This window comes from Mirounga angustirostris, unplaced genomic scaffold, assembly GCF_029215605.1.
Source record: "Mirounga angustirostris isolate CCGP_5_RB_7025 unplaced genomic scaffold, mMirAng1.0.hap1 SCAF_2, whole genome shotgun sequence".
NCBI classification, from domain to species: Eukaryota; Metazoa; Chordata; class Mammalia; order Carnivora; family Phocidae; genus Mirounga; species Mirounga angustirostris.
In genome coordinates, this window is record NW_026991710.1 from 11,812,903 (window position 1) to 11,833,293 (window position 20,391).

Below are 20,391 nucleotides of genomic sequence, written 5' to 3' on the forward strand. Positions count from 1 at the left end.
TGGAGATGGAAAAAAAAATGAGCACATTCCTCTGTTTCTGTTTCAGTATTACAGTTTGGTTCACAGAGAAAAATACTATCCCTATTCCCCTTTGCAAGGATTATTGGAAAAAATAAATCTACTGAAATTCAAATTAATCTCACATGCTGGCCTTTGTCACAAACGCTGTGACAAATCTGTTCTCTAGAAAACATGGCAGAATACATTAGCTTCAGAATATTTCTAGGAAGTGAAACATGTATGCTGAATGTTCTTCCTTCATGTATAAACTCAAGAGAAAGCCAACAAGCATGTTGATACAGAAGAATGCTCCCAGACAAAAGATGGTTTTGCTATTTCTATGTCTTCTTCACGAAGGAAAAGCACTCCATCTGGAGGTGAGCTTCCAAAGCATGTGAAAGCAGTCTGCGACCGCGGCCAAAGAGTTGAACCCAGAGCCCAGAGCCGCCTTAGCACCTGGCACTGCCCCCCACCCCTCGGGCCCTGAAGCCCAGCCCCAGGTCCGCAGCCTGCCCTGCCTACAGCCAGGTGACAGGGCTGTCCCTTGCTGCTCCGCTGTGTGTGGAGCATCTCCCTCAGGCCTCTTGAAAGGAGGCTTAAGAAACCCCTTTGGAGGGCAGGTTCTTTGCTGCTATTTGATGAGGAAGCATGTGGATCAAAAACACCCTGATGTCCTAAACACAGTGGCAGAAAACACTGCTGGGTGAGTCCCCTGCAGATGATTCGGGAGAGACAAGCTCTCACCCTAAGAGCATAGAGCCCACAACCTGGAATTGGTTTTCTGCTTATCAGCAACTTCCAGAATTAGCAAATCAGAGTCTTCCTTCCATCATTATCCCATGGGGAACCATTCCCTGACTTTTTAAGGGATTTACTCATGGAATTTTCGCAAGAATCAGTAGCGACTCCTGACACTCTTCCTATAACTGCTTTACGTTGTCTTGAGAAAAGTTAAGTTTTTAAAAATAGATTATTTCTGTTAATAAAGTCTTCCTCTCATTTCTTTTTTTCTTTCTTGCCTCTGATAGATGAGTGACATGCTTAAAAAGGTATACCAGGTATTTTGTCTTACATCTGTTGGTAGTTATTAGGCTTTTACTTAGCTGCTTTCCATCCCCTGCCACTTCATGGAAGCTGATGGGTCCTGGTGTATGTGCGATCCCTTGGCGATGAGCTACAGCAGATGTTGGAAGTTCCATGAAGAATGTCCAGCTCTGTCTTTCAGCCCATTTCATTTTGCCAGAGAGATTCTTAGTTAGCTGTGAATGTAGGAAGTCATAGGTGTGAATGTAGCCTGCATGCTGGGCACCATCTCCACGTTTCCAAGCCTATAAAATCCATGAGCTGCTTCTTACAGAGACCGCGCGGCTGTGACAATGATTTCTGATTAGGAGAGCTGTCACAGTGTGTCCAAAGAGAGGTTTTGAACCCATTTGATTTTCTGTAAATACTGACACTAACCTAGAGGTAAAAAAAAAAAAAAAAAATTGAACCAGTTAAGAATCTTCCACATTTTGTGTTGAATCAAACTGCGAATTTGTCAGTTAGCCCTTAATTTGTTTTGTAATAAACAACCCAAATTCTTCTAGTATTTAGCTTTCCCTTGGCACTTCTTAGATTACCAAGATGGCATACTCCTCCGCAAATCACTGTTTCGCTCCATGGAATGGCATCCTGGTGACCTAAGCAAGTATCAGTGACCATTAGTAGATACTTATTTAAATGCTTACCTTGTGTATGCTCGGGGCAGAGAGGAACACAAGATGATTCAAGCATGGGCCCTGCTCTCACGAAGCACTAGGTACGTAGTCAAGATACACAACTGCACATCCAGGTCCAAGTGGTAGAAAACATTTTAGACATAGTTTCTTCAACCTAGAAGGCCAATAGTCAGGACTGATTCAAGGTTTTTGTTGCTCTTTCTGGGCAAAGCCTATTGCTGCCTCTTAAGTGCTCCCCTGGCACCCTGTGTTTATCTCCATAGAATCTCTGGTCAAGTAGTTCAAGTGCCTGACTGCTTGTTAGTGTTTTCCTCTAGGCTAGAAGTTGCTTAGGGCACTGTTTCATACTCATTTATCCACAGCACCTGGTACCTTTCAGACTCTCAGCAAATAACTGGATGAGTAAGTAAATAAATGAGTGTAAAGAACATAGGGATGAATTCACTGGGTGCTTTGTTTCATAGCACTCTTGTTGCATGATTCTCCGTCTTTCTAAAGTTACAATTATTTCTGGGGTGACAGTTCTATCCCAGGAGTCTGTGACACACCTATACCAAACAAGTCTTCAGAGCTCACCATTTCCATTTATTTATATCTCCGTCCTAACATCTGTCGGGCAGCTACCGTGGGGCGGCGGTATGCTGAGTGGTAGGTGGTTACAGTGATGATGCAGATGACGATGATGTTCAGTTTCAGATGTCAGGGACATCCCATGGGAGTATGTGGGAGGCTTCCGGAAGTGCCTCCATCCTACTTAATCTCCACAACCACTACCCCAATCCCTCAGGGTACAGCAATCGAATTAGAAACAGGAGCCACAGTCCAGCTCCAATGAAACAGAAATCAAGAACAGCTGGGATAGTCTAGATTCTATCTGAAGTCATAAAAAAGTAAGGGGATGTTTTCTGTGCACCTGTTCATTCACTCAACAATATTTGTTAAACACTTACTATGTGTACTACGTGCCAGGTGGTATTGGTACTGGAGATAAAAAAACAAGAGCAAAACAAAATCCCCGATTCTAGGAATCTTACTCTATAGGGGGAGACAGAGTAAACTTATCAGTGATTTTAAATGCTAAAAAAATAAATAAATAAAGCAGAGTATGAGAAGGATATTTGGGTGCACTTCCCTTCTCAAAACAAACACATTTTCAGGCACTGCCTAGAATCTAAATTCTACTTAACAGTTAATTTTTCTAATAAAATTTTATTTGAGTTTATCTTGAAACCCTTTGAAATGTAAGCAACCATATGTATATTTTTATACTAAGCAATAAAATTCTTGTAAAAACATTTAAATATCTGCTTTTTTCAAACTTTTTTTTTAGCAATAGCTTCAGGGAAAAAAATTACTACATGTGTCTAAAGGCAAATGAAAATTGTTCTGTTTCATCTGCTTTGAGTTACTATCAGAAGCTTGGGAATTGGTAGCTCATCTTGGATCAGAGAACTGCTTAAAATAAATATAATACATTTGATCTTTCTAGTTCTGTTTCCTTTTTGCTTGAGACCCATTACTATTATGTATTACATTGATCATGGATTTAAAACTTAACATATCAACATGTATCTGTCAATTTGTTGTTATGCATTTAACATGAGTTGCTCAAGCTTTGCCTTTGAGATGTTAGATTTCTGGGCCCCTCCCCCCTCTAAAACCAATGTCAAAATACACATAAAACTACTGCTTGGTCTCATCAATCAGAATTAGTACATTATACTTTACTTTCTATATAGGTGGTTATAGTTTTCCATAGGGCTGCTTGCCTGTTGACTGCTTTCTTTCAATCCTGTTCAATACATTTTAAGTATTTAATGAATCCATCTAATCTTTAGATTATAAATATAATTAAATAAAGCCCTGGGACTCCAGGGCAAGGCAATAGTGTAAGGGGTCACTTAATCATAGTTCCTGAAGCGCATGTTTAGTTCATGTCGACTGTGGGATCGCAACGCGTTCTGTGTCTCCTGTAATCAGATGTAAACTCCATGGAGTCTTTGTTTTTGAAGTTTGATTCTCAGGAAGATGAGAAATTGCTTCAAGCAACAGAGAAGTTTCAAACCGAATGTGCCTTAAAGTTTCCACACCGCCAGTGCCTCACAACGGTGACTGACATCAGTGGGAAAACCGTCTTTGTCACCCGTTACCTCAAGCCTTTAAACCCTCCACGGGAGCTCCTGGATGCCTTCCCCAACAGCCCCCAGGCAATGGCGGTGAGTGTGTTTCACAAGCCTGTCACGGCTGCTCCTAAAAATGTGTTACAGTTTTAATATACCGCCCTCTTAATTACCATATTTCCTAGGACTTAAGATAGTCACTATATTGAGATCGTTAGTGGTGAAAGAAATGATTAGCACTTTTTTATTACTCTGAGGCTCACTTTCTTTAGAAAAGTCTGAAGGTACCAGAGAGGGTAGTAATCCTTAGTTCATTCTTTCAGTGAACGACCGTGGGGTGCTTACCATGTCCCTGGCTCTAGACTGGTTCTGGAAATTAACATTTGGAAGATGCTTTACACTTTGGCAATGTCTTACATAAACATGCCTTCATTATGCGTCCTCCATCACTTTCTGGGATTCAAACCGAGGCCTCTGATTTCAGAACTCATGCACTTTCTACCATAGCAAGGTAACTATTCAGTATTATACTTAATACTATAGGCATCACTGACTTCCAATGAGGCGAAAATTATTTCCAAGATTTGAGGATGTACAGCGTGTGAGCCGTCACCACAGAACGCATCCATACTGAGCCATTAAATATACGTGCGCATTCTCTGGCTGCAGAGCACCCTCCCCATCACAACCACACATGAACAGAAGCCGTATTTTAAACAGGCTATTTTTAAGTGAATACTGTAACCCATAACTATCTTTAGAGAGTGGGTAGTCTAGGGAGTAGTTGCTGCTAATAAGTCATTAACATAATAATTTAGGAACAGGGTGATGGTATATCTATTTGCAGATATAGATACAGCAAAAAAGTAAAACTTGTGTTCCACATTTCAGATACTTTTTTTATTAATCAATTTTTATTAAAAATCACAATAGGGACTTCCCTCTATTCTTCTTAGCATAGTAAATATGCAGAAAACTTCTCCCAGGAGAGAACACTTCGGAGTGATGAATAAAATATTTAAACCATTTTTAAAATCACGGCGGACATAGAACTAAGGCGGCAGGGGGGGAACTCAGAGACAGGGAACAATGAAGCAGGTTCCACAAGGGTGAGAGTCTGAAATAGTGTCTGCTCTGAGGTCGTCCAATAATTCCTGATGCCTAGAGCTGGGCATCTACACAAGGCATGCCCACAAGGCTGTGTGGGGAAGGAGGTAATGTGTGGTGCCAGGGCAGGGAGGGGGGCTGAATTAGAGACTCAGGTACAGAGTTAGGACTCTCGACAGGTAATGTCAACAGTGGGTACACCAGGAAATACCCAGCTTTGCAGAAAGAATCTTGCCTGTCTCAGCCTTGACTGTGGATGGAAGAGAAATGAGAAGTTTCTCCGGGGAATTCCTAATCACTAAGTTGTATTTATTCACACTTGAGACTGGAATTTACACTGCCCGGATGACCCAAAAAAAACTTCAGCTGAAAATTTAATTGAAAGTGTTCCCTGTTCTAATGCCCCTAAATCCCTGACAGAAGGAAAAAGAAATCTTTCTAGAAGAATGCCCTTTAAACTCAACCTTAAAAACAAACAAACAAACAGAAAAAGTTCCAAAGTTCCAAGCAACACAAACATAAAAGATCATCAATAAGGTGCCTGGGTGACTCAGTCGGTTAAGTGGCTGCCTTCAGCTCAGGTCATGATCCCAGGGTCCTGGAATCCAGCCCTACATCGGGCTCCTTGCTCCATGGGAAGTCTGCTTCTCCCTCTCCCCTGCTTATGCTTTCCCCTGCTTGTGCTCTCTCTCTCAAATAAATAAAATCTTAAAAAAAATCACCAATAAAGAATAAGTCACCATGAGGAAGGCAAGAGTTAGCACATACAACACACTGCAGAGTAGTCCACAAAGACTGCAGATACTAGAATTATCAGATTCAGAATATAAAATAGATATGTTTGCTAAGTTTAAGAAATCCAGGGAATTGAAAATGTAACAGAAGAACAGTAGACTATCAGAACTGACAGGCAGGTTGTTAAAAATAAATGCATGGTACTTACAGAAATATAAAATAGAATAGTTAAAATGAGACAATGAACAACTGGCTTAAGCAAAACATAAAATACAGTTAAATTCAGAGTTAAGTTACATACAGGTAAGTACAGAGAGACTTCATGAACTGGAATATGCATGCAAAGAAATTACTTGGAATACAGCACAGAGACAGCAAAAAATAGAAGATTTAAAGGAAAGGTTCAGAGACAATGATGATAGAGGCAGGACAGCCAAACCCTGTATGAAAGGAGAAAGGCAACATTCAAAGAGAGCTGAGAATTTATAAGACTTGATGAAAGACAACAATTCTCTGATGCAGAAAGCCCAGTATATCCTACATAAGATAAAATAGAATTAAAATCTAGGCACATGATAGGGAACTACAAAGATGATCTTAAAAGCAGCTGGAGAGAAAACAGATTTTCTATAAAAGAACAATGAGTCAACCAATGGACTTTTCAGCTGCACAAATGAAAGTCAGAGAAGGCATAATATCTTCAAAAGGCTGAAGGTATTAAAATAGCCATCAAACTAGTCGTTTATATCCAGTGAAACCATCTTTCACACAAACATTGGAGAATTTACAACCAAAAGATTCTCACTTAAGAAATTTCTAAAAAATATACTTCAGAGAAGGAAAACTCTCAGAAAATCCTAGACAACCACGCATAATGGTAAAGAAAATGGGAAATTTGTGAGTAAATCTAAACAGGCATTGTCTTCATGTCAATAATACTAGCAATGAGGATGGAAAATAGTAATTAAAAACAAAAATCCTGGAAAAAATGCATGTCAGGACAGGACTGATGAGAGTATTTTAATTCCCTTGTATTTTCCAAGAGGAAAGTGAAGATATTTATTAACTTATAGAGTTTAAGTTAAATATTCATGTTGAAATTTCTTTTTTAAAGATTTTATTTACTTATTTTAGAGAGGGCACAAGTAGGTGAGGGCAGAGTGAGAAAGAAAGGGACAAGCAGACTCTGTGCTGAGTGCGGAGCCCAACAGGGGGCTCGATCCCATGACCCTTAGATCATGACACAAGCTGAAATCAAGAGTTAGGGGCTCAACCGACTGAGCCACCCAGGTGCCCCCATGTTGAAATTTCTAAATTAATCACTTAAAAGAATAAAAGAAAGTGCATATAGCTTCCAAAGTGGCGGGAGATAAAATAATGAAATGGGATGAAGAAGAGAGTGGTGAGAAAAAAAAGAAACATAGAAAAAAGTGTGAAAAATAAAAAGCACAGAATAAGGTAGTAGAAATAGTCTAAATGTTTACTAGTAATCGCAATCAAAGCAAAGGGGTTAAACTTTCCAGTTAAAAAACAAAGACTGTCAAACTAGATTTTTAAACCGTTTATGGTGGGCCTTTATAAGCTGATTCTAATATTTATATGACGGTGCAAAGGGCCAAAATAGCCAAGACATCCTGAGGAATAAGAAGAACTCAGTGGGAAGATTTGCCATACCACACATCCAGACTATTATGAGACCATAGTAATTAAAGTAAAATGGTATTGACACACAGATAACAGAGAGAAAAATGGAAAAGAATAAAAAGTCCACTCAAATATAACCCACTCAAACCTGACAGATGACAAAACTAGCATTGGAAATTAGTAAGGAAAAGATTGACTATTACATAAATTTTACTGGAATCACTGATTTTTACATATGGAAAAAATAAAAATAGATTCCTACTTCACATCCAAGTGCAGACAGATTGAGGACTTAAATATGAAGGCATTTTTATCTTTATGACTTTTTAACTTTATCTTTAAGACTTATTACAAGTCATCTTTATGACGTGAGACAGAAAGTATTTCATAAACAAGATGGAAAATAACACAAGCTGTAAGAAAAAAAAAGATCCATTTGACCATATTAACATTGAGAACTTGGGTTTATCAAAGATACCACAAAGGAAATGAAAAGCCACAAATAAGATGTTTACAAACTGCAGGAACATGAGTCGTAACTACAATGATGCCCTGATCTTGGTTTCTAAGTACTATTACTCTCTAAAAAGCTCCTTGGAGAAATGGCTCCTTTCTGGACTGAGCTAGAAGAAATACAAGATGACTGTGAAAGTCTTCTTATACCAGAAAGTAAGGAAGTGCAGGAAAAAAAAAAGAGGACATTTCAAAGCGACCTAGCAGCCAGTGTCTTCGTGTGTGAAAGCTGGATATTAACAGTGACTTCCTTTGTAGGATGTGTGCGGAGACTGAAATGACATAATGTTAACACAACACTCAGTAAACACTTGGTGAGCATTCACTTCATTTTGTACACATAAATGTTTGTGATACATGAAACTTTCTTGCAAGGAATGAGGTAGAGTATCCAGCTTTCTATTTTACCACACATTATTTTTTTAAACAGGAACTGCTCGATTATTTTTTGTTCAAACAGGAACTGGTGGCTCGATATGTATCATTGATTCCTTTCTTGCCTGACACAGTTTCATTTGCTGGCATCTGTGACATGTGGAGCACATCTGATGTGAGTAGCTCTTCCTCATGGATTTACTAGTTTGTGCTGACTTCATTGAACACGGGCCAAAGGCTTGTATAATTTTAAATTGCAGTGTTCATTGGTCCTTATAAAAATCCACTTGGTCATCTGTTTAGCAGACGGAGCTAAATTCTGAAGTATTTTTTCTTTCTGGTTCCATTTGACCAAGTTCAGAAATTAAGAAAAAAATATTTGCACAAAGAATAAAAAACATTTCAGAAGTCTTATTACTGATTTATCCTCCCAGTATTATCTTAACAATATCCCAGTTTCATTCATTAAAAAAAAAAATCAAAATTACGCTCTATATTACACATGGAACTCATATATTCCATAATTTATGGGCTTCCTAAGGCATGCCATGTCATTACTGATTCCGTATGTACTTCCTGGTCACCTACCACATATCAGACATTGTACTAAATTCAGGCTATGAGCGAAATAAACATGGCCTCTGCCCTCATGGAATTTACAATCTGTGTATGTTACAACCAAATGGATCTTCTATGAGACAAACACATATATCATCACAGGTATTTATTCTGCTTCTGGATCTCATGTGTACTATGTTTGGATAATTGTAGGATATTGTTTAATATCCTTTGAAAGATAGCTCTAAACCAAAGAAATTTAAGTACACTAAATTTTTTGTTCCCCAGGATATTTTGGCAACATAATGTTGACAGTATTAGAGGTAACATTTCCACAACCTCAAGACATCTAAAGAAAATATGCAAAGAACAGAATAATTCATGGGCTCTCGAGCCAGATTGGCTTTCCCACTCCCTAGGTATTCCTTCTCTGTGTTTCCACATCCTCATCTATAAAATGGGAAGAGAAGTACCTCCCTCAAAAGTTTATTCTAGGATTAAATGAGTTAATGCATGCAATGTACTTAAAACAATTTGGGGGCAGGGCACGGGGAGATATGAACAGGCAGAGTACAAATGATTTTTAGGGCCATGAAAGTATTCTGTGAGATTCTAATGAAGGGTACATGTCATTACACATTTGTCAAAACCCAAAGAATGTACAACACCAAGCGTGAGCCCTCCCATAAGCTGTGGACTTTGGGTGATTATGATGTTCAATGTAGGTCTATCAGTTCTAACAATCATCCTACTCTGTGGGTAGATGTTGATAACATGTGGGGGCAAGGGTAGATGGGAAATCTCTTACTCCAATTATGCTGTGAACCTAAAACTGATGTAAAAATAGTCTTTAAAAAAGTATTCAACACATAGTGAGCTATCATATATAAATTCAAAACAAGAAGTAAAACTTTAAAATTTGTCTCCCCCACCATAGTGTTGATTCTAGAAATCCACGTCATCTATGTCAGAGAAAATACCATATTGGTTTGTTTGTTTTAACGAATTAGAACATAGTACCAAAATATGGAAAAAACGATTTTTAAAATAGGTCTTCTACTTTAAGGCACTAGTTTTAACAGTGACTTTTTAAAAATCCTGTATGGCCCATCCAGAATGAAGCAGTCAGTCAACAACATCGTTTTTCTTTTCTTTCCATCTCCATCAGCAATTTCTGGATCTCCTGGCAGGAGACGAAGAAGAGCATGCAGTATTACTATGTAATTATTTTCTCTCTCTGGGGAAGAAGGCCTGGCTCATGATGGGCAGTGCTATTCCTGAGGTAAGACCACGCAGGCTAGCTCCAACAGAGGAGTGTAGTTGTCTTAAGACACTTGCGTTAGGTTCCAGATTATGAACAGTACTAATTTGCATAACGATCCTTTGAGTTGAAAGGAAAGTGGCCCAGAGATTGCACCGTGGGGAGAGAGAACCAGTGATAAGACATGAAATGGTTTTTAGTGGCACTAGGGCTCTGATCAGTGCTTCTGATTGGGGTTTTTTTTTGGCAAATCTGAACCTTTATCACTCAAAGGCCCCACCTGACTCTGTCCTTTTAGTTTGAGCCCCCAGCTGCCCATGGTACTCAGAATTTTGATTCCCTTAGTGATCCAGTGCTACTCATGCTAAGGAGTGAAGGGGATCTGAAGAAGTGTGGCGAGGTTAGAGACCTCTTCTGTCATGCCCACTGCTTCCTCAGGCATCTGCGACTAACCAGCAGGCAAAGGGGAACCCAGCAGACAACCACAGGAGCAAAGAAAAGAATGTTAGGAGCTATATTTTGATATTATTGTTACTTTTATTGGACTGGAGATACCAACTATTAGAATGTTTCCCCCAGCCCACTGCAAATGTCCCTAAATTTTGGGAATATTAGGGTAATTTGGGGTACGAGTTTAGAAAATTCACATGAACTGAAGCAGCTTATCCAAAGAGTGTATCCAAAGGAGGCCACAAGTTTCCAGGAATCCTTGGGAATTAGGTAGCATGAGTTGCCACTGGGCAGGTATTATCACATCCAAAAACTAATTCATTCCCCATCGTTATCTTTCAGGGAGGCTGGTACACGGAAAAGAACACTAGGCTAGGAAGTCATGAAGCCTGGGTTCAAAGCTCTGCCTTTTCCTCATGAGCTGTGTGGCTCTAAGCAAGTCAATTCACAACTCTTGAGCTTTATCAGGAAGCCAGGATAATAAATCTTGCCCTGCCTTCCCCAGAAGGCTATTGTGAACATCAAAGGAAGTCCACACACGAGCAGTAAATGAATAAATGCTCACTGTAAAAAAAAATAATAATTAATAATAATAATAATACAGTAATAGACAAGTACTCTGAGTAAAAAAGTTAAAGTACTTTGTCAGTCTCTAACCCCCAAACCCACTCCCTACCCCAGGTGTATTCACTGCTAACAGGTTGGTACGTATCTTTTCAAAACATCTTCTATGCATTTACATAATTATAAATGTATCTCAAACACTAGTTACTGTATTAAAAACAGAAGTTGTATTCAGACATAATCAGCCTTCTAAATACTTAACTATCCCTATTTGGTCTACTGTACTAGCAGATGCAAGCATTTTGCAAAAATGAACATTTGATTTTATTTCTTAAATCCAATGCAGCCTAGAACTTCAAACTAATTTTCATCATTAGCCATGAATTTTAGAAATGGAGTCCAACCAAAGTAATTAATTCTGTGTGCAAACTAATCTTGACCTCAATTGCATAATTGATTAGAAACTGTTTTAATGACTATCTTCCTTCAGGGTCCAACTGCCTATGTGCTAACTCAGGAGCAAAGTCACTATTTAATATGGAATCCCTGCACTGGACATTTTTATGGACAATTTGATACATTCTGCCCCTTAAAAAGTGTTGGCTGTTTAATAGGTCCCGATAATGTAAGTATTACCTTTGGATGACTGTTGCTTTTTTTTTTTTTTTTAAAGATTTTATTTATTTATTAGAGAGAGAATGAGAGAGAGCACATGAGAGGGGGGAGGGTCAGAGGGAGAAGCAGACTCCCCGCCGAGCAGGGAGCCCGATGCGGGACTCGATCCAGGGACTCCAGGATCATGACCTGAGCCGAAGGCAGTCGCTTAACCAACTGAGCCACCCAGGCACCCCGACTGTTGCTTTTTTTTTAATTGACCTACTGATTTAATAAAATTTTATGTACCAAAAAATTTATATAAACATACATACATAACAGTTAACGAAATGTACGTCAAGCACGTGGCAAGATGTCCTAAACAGTAACTTTTGGTTGAATTAGTCACCTGATCTGCAGAGAAGCACAATGAGGTTAAAGAATATAGAAATCAGATTCAGAGGACCTGCATTTATGTCCTGGTTCTGTCCTCACTTGTCTCTTCCAAAACAGAGTTTATAAGTACCTAACTCATAGTGTTTTGAGAACTAAGTGAGGCAAATTTATCACCTGAGAAGACTGGGTCCCTCCCTCCCTTCCCTTCTTCTCTCCCTCCCATCTTTCCTGCTCCCTCCCTTCCTTTCATCCTTCCTTTCTTCCTTTTTTCTTTCCCTTCCTTTCCCTTTTTAAAGAGAGACTCCCAGTACCCACCAGGTGATAGGGGGCAAACTTAATTATGAAGGGTACCACATAAGACAGTGGTTAAAAACATGAGTTACGGGGTCAGACTACCTGAGTTTAAACTTCATCATTTACTAGTTGTGTGAGCTTGGGAAAATTTCTTATGTCATACAGCTTCAGCTTCTTCATTGGTAAAATGGAGGTAATGGTAGCAATTACGTTGAAGAGTGTTGTGAGCCATGAATGAGATGACCAGTGTAAAGCAGCTAACATACAGGGACAACTCTATACTGTCTGCTATGATTGTTTTTATCATCATCATCTTAGTGGTCTGAACTTTATGCATCTGTCAGAAAAATCATTTCAGCATGCATCCCCAATGTGTATTTTTTACTGAAGTACAATTAACACACAGTGTTATATTAGTTTCATGTGTACAATACGATGATTCAACAATTCTGTACTCAGTGTTCATCTCAGTAAGTGTGCTCTTGATCCCCTTTATCTATTCACCTATCCCCCCACCCACCTCCCCTCCAGCAACCCCCAGTTTGTTCTCTGTATTTAATGGTCTGTTTTTTAATCTCTTTTGTTTTGTTTCTTAAATTCCACATATGCGTGAAGTCATGTGGTATTTGTCTTTCTCTGTCTGACTTATTTCACTTAGCATTACGTCCCATAGGTCCATCCAGGTTGTCATAAATGGCAAGATCTCATTTTTTTCTATGACTCAGTAATATTCCATTATATATATATATCTTCTTTATCCATTCATCTATCAGTAGACACTTGTGTTCTTTCCATATCTTGGCTATTGTAAATAGTGTTGCAATAAACAGCAGAGGTGCATATATCTCTTCAAATTAATTGTTTTCATTTTCTTTGGGTAAATACCCAGTACTGGAATCACTGGATCATATGGTAATTCTATTTTTAATTTTTTGAGAAAAAAAATATAACTGTTTTCCATAGTGGTTGCACCAGTTTGCATTTCCCACCAACAGTGCACAAGGGTTCCTTTTTTTCCACCAACACTTGTTTCTTGTGTTTTTTATTTTAGCGATTCTGACAGGTGTGAGGTGATATCTCATTGTAGTTTTGATTTGCACTTCTCTGATGACTAGTGATGTTGGAAATCTTTTCATATGTATGTCTTCTTTGGAGAAATGTCTGTTCATGTCTTCTGTCCATTTAAAAATGGATTAAAAATTTAAGTAATTAAAAATTAATTTAAAAATTAAAAATTGGATTACTTGGGGGTTTTGCTGTTGTTTTGGTGTTGAGTTGTGTAAGTTCTTTACATATTTGGGATATTAACCCTTTATCGGGTATATCATTTGCAAATATCTCCTCCCATTCTGTAGGTTGTTCTTTAGTTTTGTTGTGTCCTGTGCTGTGCAGAAGCTTCTTATATTGATGTAGTCCAAGTAGTTTATTTTTGCTTTTGTTTCCCTTGCCTCAGGAGACATATCTAGAAGAATGTAGCTACAGCCAGTGTCTGAGTAATTACTGCCGGTGCTCTCATCCAGGACTTTTATGGTTTCAGCTCTCATTTTTAGGTCTTTAATCCATTTTGAGTTTATTTTTGTGTACAGTGTAAGAAAGTGGGCCAGCTCATTCTTTTACATATTTTCCCAACACCATTTGTTGGGAAAGACTGTCTTTCCCATTGCATATTCTTGCCTCCTTTTTGAAGATTAATTGACCATATAAGCATGGGTTTATTTCTGGGCTCTCTGTTCTGCTCTGTTGATTTGTGTGTCCATTTTTGTGCCAGTACCATACTATACTGCTTTGATTACTACAGCTTTGTAGTATATCTTGATATCTGGGATTGAGAAGCTTCCAGTTTTGTTCTTCTTTTTCAAGACTGTTTTGGCTATTTGGAGTCTTTTGTGGTTCCATACAAATTTTAGGATTATTAGTTCTAGTTCTATGGGGGGAAAAATGCTATTGGTATTTTGATAGGGATTGCATTAAATCTGTAGATTGCTTTGGGTAGTATGGATATTTTAACAATATCTGTTCTTCCAATCCCTGAGCATGGAATATCTTTCCATTTGTTTGTGTCATCTTCAATTTCTTTCATCAGTGTTTAATAGTTTTCAGAGTACAAGTCTTTCACCTCCTTGGTTAAATTTATTCCTAGGTATTTTATTATTTTTGGCATAACTGTAAATGAGATTGTTTTCTTAATTTCTCTATCTGCTACTTCATTATTAGTGTATAGAATTGTAACAGATTTCTGTATATTAATTTTGTATTCTATCACTTCATTGAATTCAATTATCAGTTTTAGGAGTTTTTTGCTGGAGTCTTTAGGGTTGTCTTTATATAGCATCATGTCATCTGCAAATAGTGAAAGTTTTACTTCTTCCTTACCAATTCGAATGCCTTTTCTTTTCTCGTCTCATTGCTGTGACTAGTGGTGATAGTGAACATCTCTTGTCTTATTACTGATCTTAGAGGAAAAGCTCTCAGTTTTTCACCATTGAGTATGTTAGCTGTGGGTTTGTCATATATGGCTTTTATTATGTTGAGATATGTTCCTTCTAAATCTACTTTGTTGAGAGGTTTTTTTTTTTAAAGATTTTTTTTTCTTTTTATTTATTTATTTGAGAGAGAGAATGAGATAGAGCATGAGAGGGGGGAGGGTCAGAGGGAGAAGCAGACTCCCTGCTGAGCAGAGAGCCCGATGCGGGACTCGATCCCGGGACTCCAGGATCATGACCTGAGCCGAAGGCAGTCGCTTAACCAACTGAGCCACCCAGGCGTCCCGAGAGTTTTTATTATGAATGGATGTTGTACTTTGCCAAATGCTTTTTCTTCATCTGTTGAGATGAATATATGAATATATGGCTTATATCTTTTCTCTCTTTTTTTTTTTAAGATTTTATTTATTTATTTGACAGAGAGATAGAGAGAGAGAACAAGTAGGCAGAGAGGCAGGCAGAGGGAGAGGGAGAAGCAGGCTCCCACCGAGCAGGGAGCCCGATGCAGGGCTCGATCCCAGGACCCTGGGATCATGACCTGAGCCAAAGGCAGCTGCTTAACCGACTGAGCCACCCAGGTGCCCCTATATCTTTTCTCTTATTAATGTGATGTATGATACTGATTAACTTGCAAATATTGAACCACCCTTGCATCCCTGGAGTAAATCCCACTCGACCATAAATGATTTTTTTAAATATATTGTTGATTTGGTTTGCTAATATTTTGTGGAGGATTTTTGCCTCTATGTTCATCTGAGATATTGACCTGCAGTTTTCTTTTGTTGTGTCTTTGTCTGGTTTTGGTGTCAGGATAATGCTGGCCTCATAGAGTGAATTTGGAAGCTTTCCTTCCAAATCTATTATTTGGAATAGTTTGAAAAGAATAGGTATTAACTCTTTTTTAAATGTTTGGTAGAATTCACCTATGAAGTCATCTAGTCCTAAAATTTTGTTTGTTAGGAGTTTTTTGATTACTGATTCAATTTCATTGTTAGTAATTGGTCTGTTCAAATTTTCTATTTCTTCCTGATTTCAGTTTTAAGTTATATATTTTTAGGAATTTATCCATTTCTTCTAGGTTGTCCAGTTTGTTGGTATATATAATTTTTCATAATATTCTCTTAAAATCATGTGTATTTCTGTGGTCAGTTGTTATTTGTCTTCCTTCATTTCTGATTTTGAGTCCTCTTTTTTTTTTTTTTTTCCTTTATGGGTCTGGCTAAAGATTTATAAACTTTTTTATCTTTTTGAAGAACCAGTTCCTGGTTACATTGATCTTTTCTGGGGTTTTTTGTGGGGTTGTTGTTTTTTGTTTTTTGGGGTTTTTTTGGTCTCTATTTCATTTTTTCTGCTCTAATCTTATTTCCTTCCTTCTACTGAATTTGGGCTTTTTTTGTTCTTCTCTTTCTAGCTCCTTTAGGAGTAAGGTTATGTTGTTTGAGATTTTTCTTGTTTCTTGAGGTAAGCCTGTATTGCTATAAACTTCCCTCTTTAGAATAGCTCTCACTGCATCCCAAAGATTTTGTTTTTCATTTTCATTTGTCTCCGTGTATTTTTTTTTAATTTACTCTTTGATGTCTTGGTTCAACCATTCATTATTTAATAACATGTTATTTAGCCTCCACTTATTTGTGTTCTTTCCAGATTTTTTCTTGTGGTTGATTTCTAGTTTCGTAACCAGTGTAGTCAGAAAAGATGCATCACATGATAGTCTTTTTGAATTTATTAAGACTTGTTTTGTGGCCTAATACATGTTCTATACTGGAGAAAGTTCCATGTGCACCTAAAAAGAATGTGTATCCTGCTGTTTTTGGATGAAATGTTCTGTATATATCTATCTATCTGTTAGGTCCATCTGGTCTAACATATCATTCAAAGCACTGTTTCCTTGTTGATTTTCTGTCTGGATGATCTTTCCATTGATGTAAGTGTTATGTTAAAGTCCCCTACTATAATTGTATTACTGTCAATTTTTTCCTTTATGTCTGTTAGCAGTTGCCTTATGTATTAAGGTACTCCTATCTTGGGTGCATAGATATTTACAATTGTTATATCCTCTTCTTGGATTGTCCCCTTTATCATTATGTAGTGTTCTTGTCTCTTGTTACAGTCTTTGTTTTAAAGTCTATTTTCTCCAATATAAGTATTGCTACCCCAGTTTCTTTTTGCTTCCACTTGTATGATTTGTTTCCATCCCTTCACTTTCAATCTTCATGGATGTCAGAAAAAAATCACTTGAGCATGCACCCACAATATATGCATTTTTGTTTATAAATTATGTATTTTATTTGCCCATCAACATATTATTACATTATACACAGAAAAAACTCTTAAAAATAAAAAGGCATTAGAAGATCTAATATTTTCTCCTCATATCTCTGGTGTATGCATCCTACTTTAAAGATCACTAGTCTAGGGGCACCTGGGTGGCTCAGTCTGTTTAGCATCTGGCTCTTGATTTCGGCTCGGGTCATGATCTGGGAGTTGTGAGACCAAGTGCTGTGTCAGGCTCCACACCCAGTGTGGAGCCCTCTTGGGATTCTCTCTCTCCCTCCCTCTGCCCCTCCCCATTCACGTGCTCTTGCTGTCTCATAAATTAATTAATTAATTAATTAATTAAATATCACTAGTCTACCCTTTAGGGTTACTGCTAAAATTAGAGAGAATATATGCCAAGCACCCAACAAAGTACCTATCTTTCATAGGTCTTCAGCAAATGGCAGCTATTATTAACTGCAAGTGTGAAGAGCACTGTGGACTACCATTCTCACGTTCATTACTTTTTTAATTAGAAGCATTATCATAATCATGAACGATCTGCTGAGCTCCTCCTGTTTATAAAGAACCAGGTTAAGGACATTTGTAATCAAGCAGAGTCAACTGGCATTGAAAAAGCCCTCAAAGAACTCCATTCTCTGTCAAAATTATTATTAGTTCTCAAAACAATTACTGTCTGTTCTCAAAACAATATGGCTAATTACATAAAGCCCAGTTTTGTGAGGAAGACCCCCAGCCCCTTACTAACAAGAAACACAACAGTTGCACATGATGTTGGGCACCCTTCACGGCAGCTGTTCCAAAGCTGCTCTAAACCTTGACCTCTCTTGGTAGAGGACCTCACCCTCGCCTAGTTGGCCTGATACTATGCTCTAAAACCTCCACTGCCCTCTGCTCCACCACACAACCTCTCTGGATTGTCAGCCTTTCTCCTCCTGTACTCCTTTGCCAGGAAAGAAGTGTCTCCCCTTTCTACCCGTGTTTCTGTTTCCACTCTTACTGCAAGACATACCTCTACTCATTATTCCAACTTGCCCCTATATTTTTTCAATTTCTCTACCAAGTGATATGCTCAGAAGTCCAATGGTCCCAAAATATAGGCATATCTCATTTTGTTATGCTTCGTTATATTCACAGATACTGTGTTTTTTACAAATTGAACGTTTGTGGCAACTCTGTGCCAGGCAAGTCAGTCGACGCCATTTTCCAACAGCATTTGCTCACTTCGTGTCTCTGTGTCATGTTTTGGTAATTCTTGCAGTATTTCAAACTTTTTCATTACTATTATATTTGTTATGATGGTCTGTTGTTATCAGTGATGATAATTTGCTGAAAGCCCAGATGATGGTTAGCATTTTTTTAGCAATATTTTTTTAATTAAGGTATGTATATTGTTTCTTTAGGCATAATGCTATTGTGCACTTAATAGCCTACAGTATATTGTAAACATAACTTTTATATGCATTGGGGAAACCAACATATTCACTTGACTTCCTTTACTGCGATATTCACTTTATTGCAGTGGTTTGGAACCAAACCACAGTATCTCAGAGGTGTGCTTGTATGCTTCTGCCAACCCAGATACACCCTAAACTACCATTGCCCCTCTTTCCTTTGCTTCAAAAATTCTTCAATTACTAATTATATCCCCTGCTTCTATGTTCTCAGTAAACTCAGACTTTAACCCTTTTAATAATCTAGCTCCTCTTCCCTGACCATCCTATAGAAATTCAACTCTAAGAAGTACCATTGTCTTGCTAATGGATAAATAAATCCAATGGTTTACTCTCATCTTCATTCTCTTCTTTTCTATGTCACATGACATGGTTAATACCCTCTTCGTGAAAAAACAAAACAAAAAACAACCAAAAAACACTTTCTCCACCTTGGTTTGCAGATAAAGAACTGTTTGGTTTTCATTTTTCATTTCCTCCTCCTACGAGTTTCTTAGGTTTCTTTCACTGGCTCTTCTTCCCACTCCTTAAAAATCAAGAGTTGCTGGAGTGGAGGGGGGTGGAAGGAATGGAGTGGCTGGGGGATGGACATTGGGGAGGGTATGTGTTGTGGTTAGCACCGTGAATTGTGTAAGACTGATGAATCACAGAATTGTACCCCTGAAACAAATAATACATTATATGTTAATTAAAAAAAAAAAAAGGTTTGGAGACCACTAAAAAAAGAATAAAGTAAACTAAATGAAAAAAGAAAAGTCTATGTGCCTGAAAATTCTATATTTAGATTTCTTGCAGGACCACACCTATTATTATTAACTGTAGCTCTATCTAGGCTATCCTGGCCGAGAAGTTATAATACTGTCACCAGCTCCAGAATCTTTCTTTGGATCCTGAATTTTCAACTGTCTGCGAGACACCCAAGTGCTTTATCAAAATCTCAAACTTGGGGGCACCTGGATGGCTCAGTTGGTTGGTTAGCCAATTCTTAGTTCCAGCTCAGGTCATGATCTCAGGGTCCTCGGATAGAGCTCTGCCTCTGGCTCTGTGCTCAGCGGGGAGTCTGTTCAAGGATTCTCTCCCTCCCTCTCCCTCTGCCCCTCCCACTGCTCATGCACAAGTGTGTTCTCTCTCTCTCTCTCTATATATATAATAAACCTCAAACTTGGCACATCCAAAACTCAAATCATTTCCCCCTTGCCTCCAAAACCAGCTCCTCCTCCTGGCTTCCTGTTTCTACAGATGTCAGTTACCCAGATTCACTCCTCAGAATTGTCCTTGATTTCCTCTCTCCCTTACTTCCTCCTACTTCAATCCTATTAACAGATACCAAATCATACAGATTCTACCTGTTGTTTCCCAGGCCATGCCATTATTGTTTCACCCTGCATTACTATAAATAACCAACTAAACAATCTCTCCAACTCAATTATTTGGTACACTGATCACTGACTAAGTTTCTGAACCTTCAGCTTCATCATTCTATCACTCAAAAAGTATCGGAGGTACCTCACTACATACAGATTTAAGAACAAACTTCTTGCCTTGGATTTCAAAGTCCTATATAATCTGACCTCAACTTTTTCCATCAGTATTTCCCACTACTTTTCTGCACATTCCCTACCTTATGGCCAAATTGTAGTTCTTGAAGACCTTGCCTTCTTAAAACAATCTGATTTGAATTCCAAGTATCAAAGCCTCCCTAACCTCATTGGCTGCCACTTCTCTGTATCCTTTACTGCTTTTTCATTATTTCTCCAAATTTGAAAATCAGATCCTCAAAGTTCATCAAACATCGTTTCTATCTATACTTCCTTCCTAAGAACATATATATGCTGATAATCCCCA

The 20,391-nt window shown here is 38.2% G+C and overlaps 1 protein-coding gene across 11 annotated transcripts in view; it reads left to right on the plus strand.

Annotated features, from left to right (window-relative positions):
• Window positions 1-20,391, plus strand: part of CC2D2A (coiled-coil and C2 domain containing 2A) — a 133,916-nt gene that overhangs the window by 105,866 nt on the left and 7,659 nt on the right. For 8 of the 11 annotated variants that reach the window (XR_010409301.1, XM_064584295.1, XM_064584302.1 and 5 more), the window contains 4 exons: window positions 3,734-3,937; window positions 8,271-8,390; window positions 9,942-10,055; window positions 11,539-11,673. Coding sequence is in view for 10 of the 11 variants with exons in the window: in XM_064584295.1 (XP_064440365.1) it covers window positions 3,734-3,937; window positions 8,271-8,390; window positions 9,942-10,055; window positions 11,539-11,673 (573 nt within the window). In the remaining variant the exon portion in view is untranslated. Of the gene's footprint in view, window positions 1-3,733; window positions 3,938-8,270; window positions 8,391-9,941; window positions 10,056-11,538; window positions 11,674-17,520; window positions 18,928-20,391 lie in introns of those variants that run through there. The other 3 variants (XM_064584297.1, XM_064584300.1, XM_064584303.1) reach the window with 2 other exon arrangements.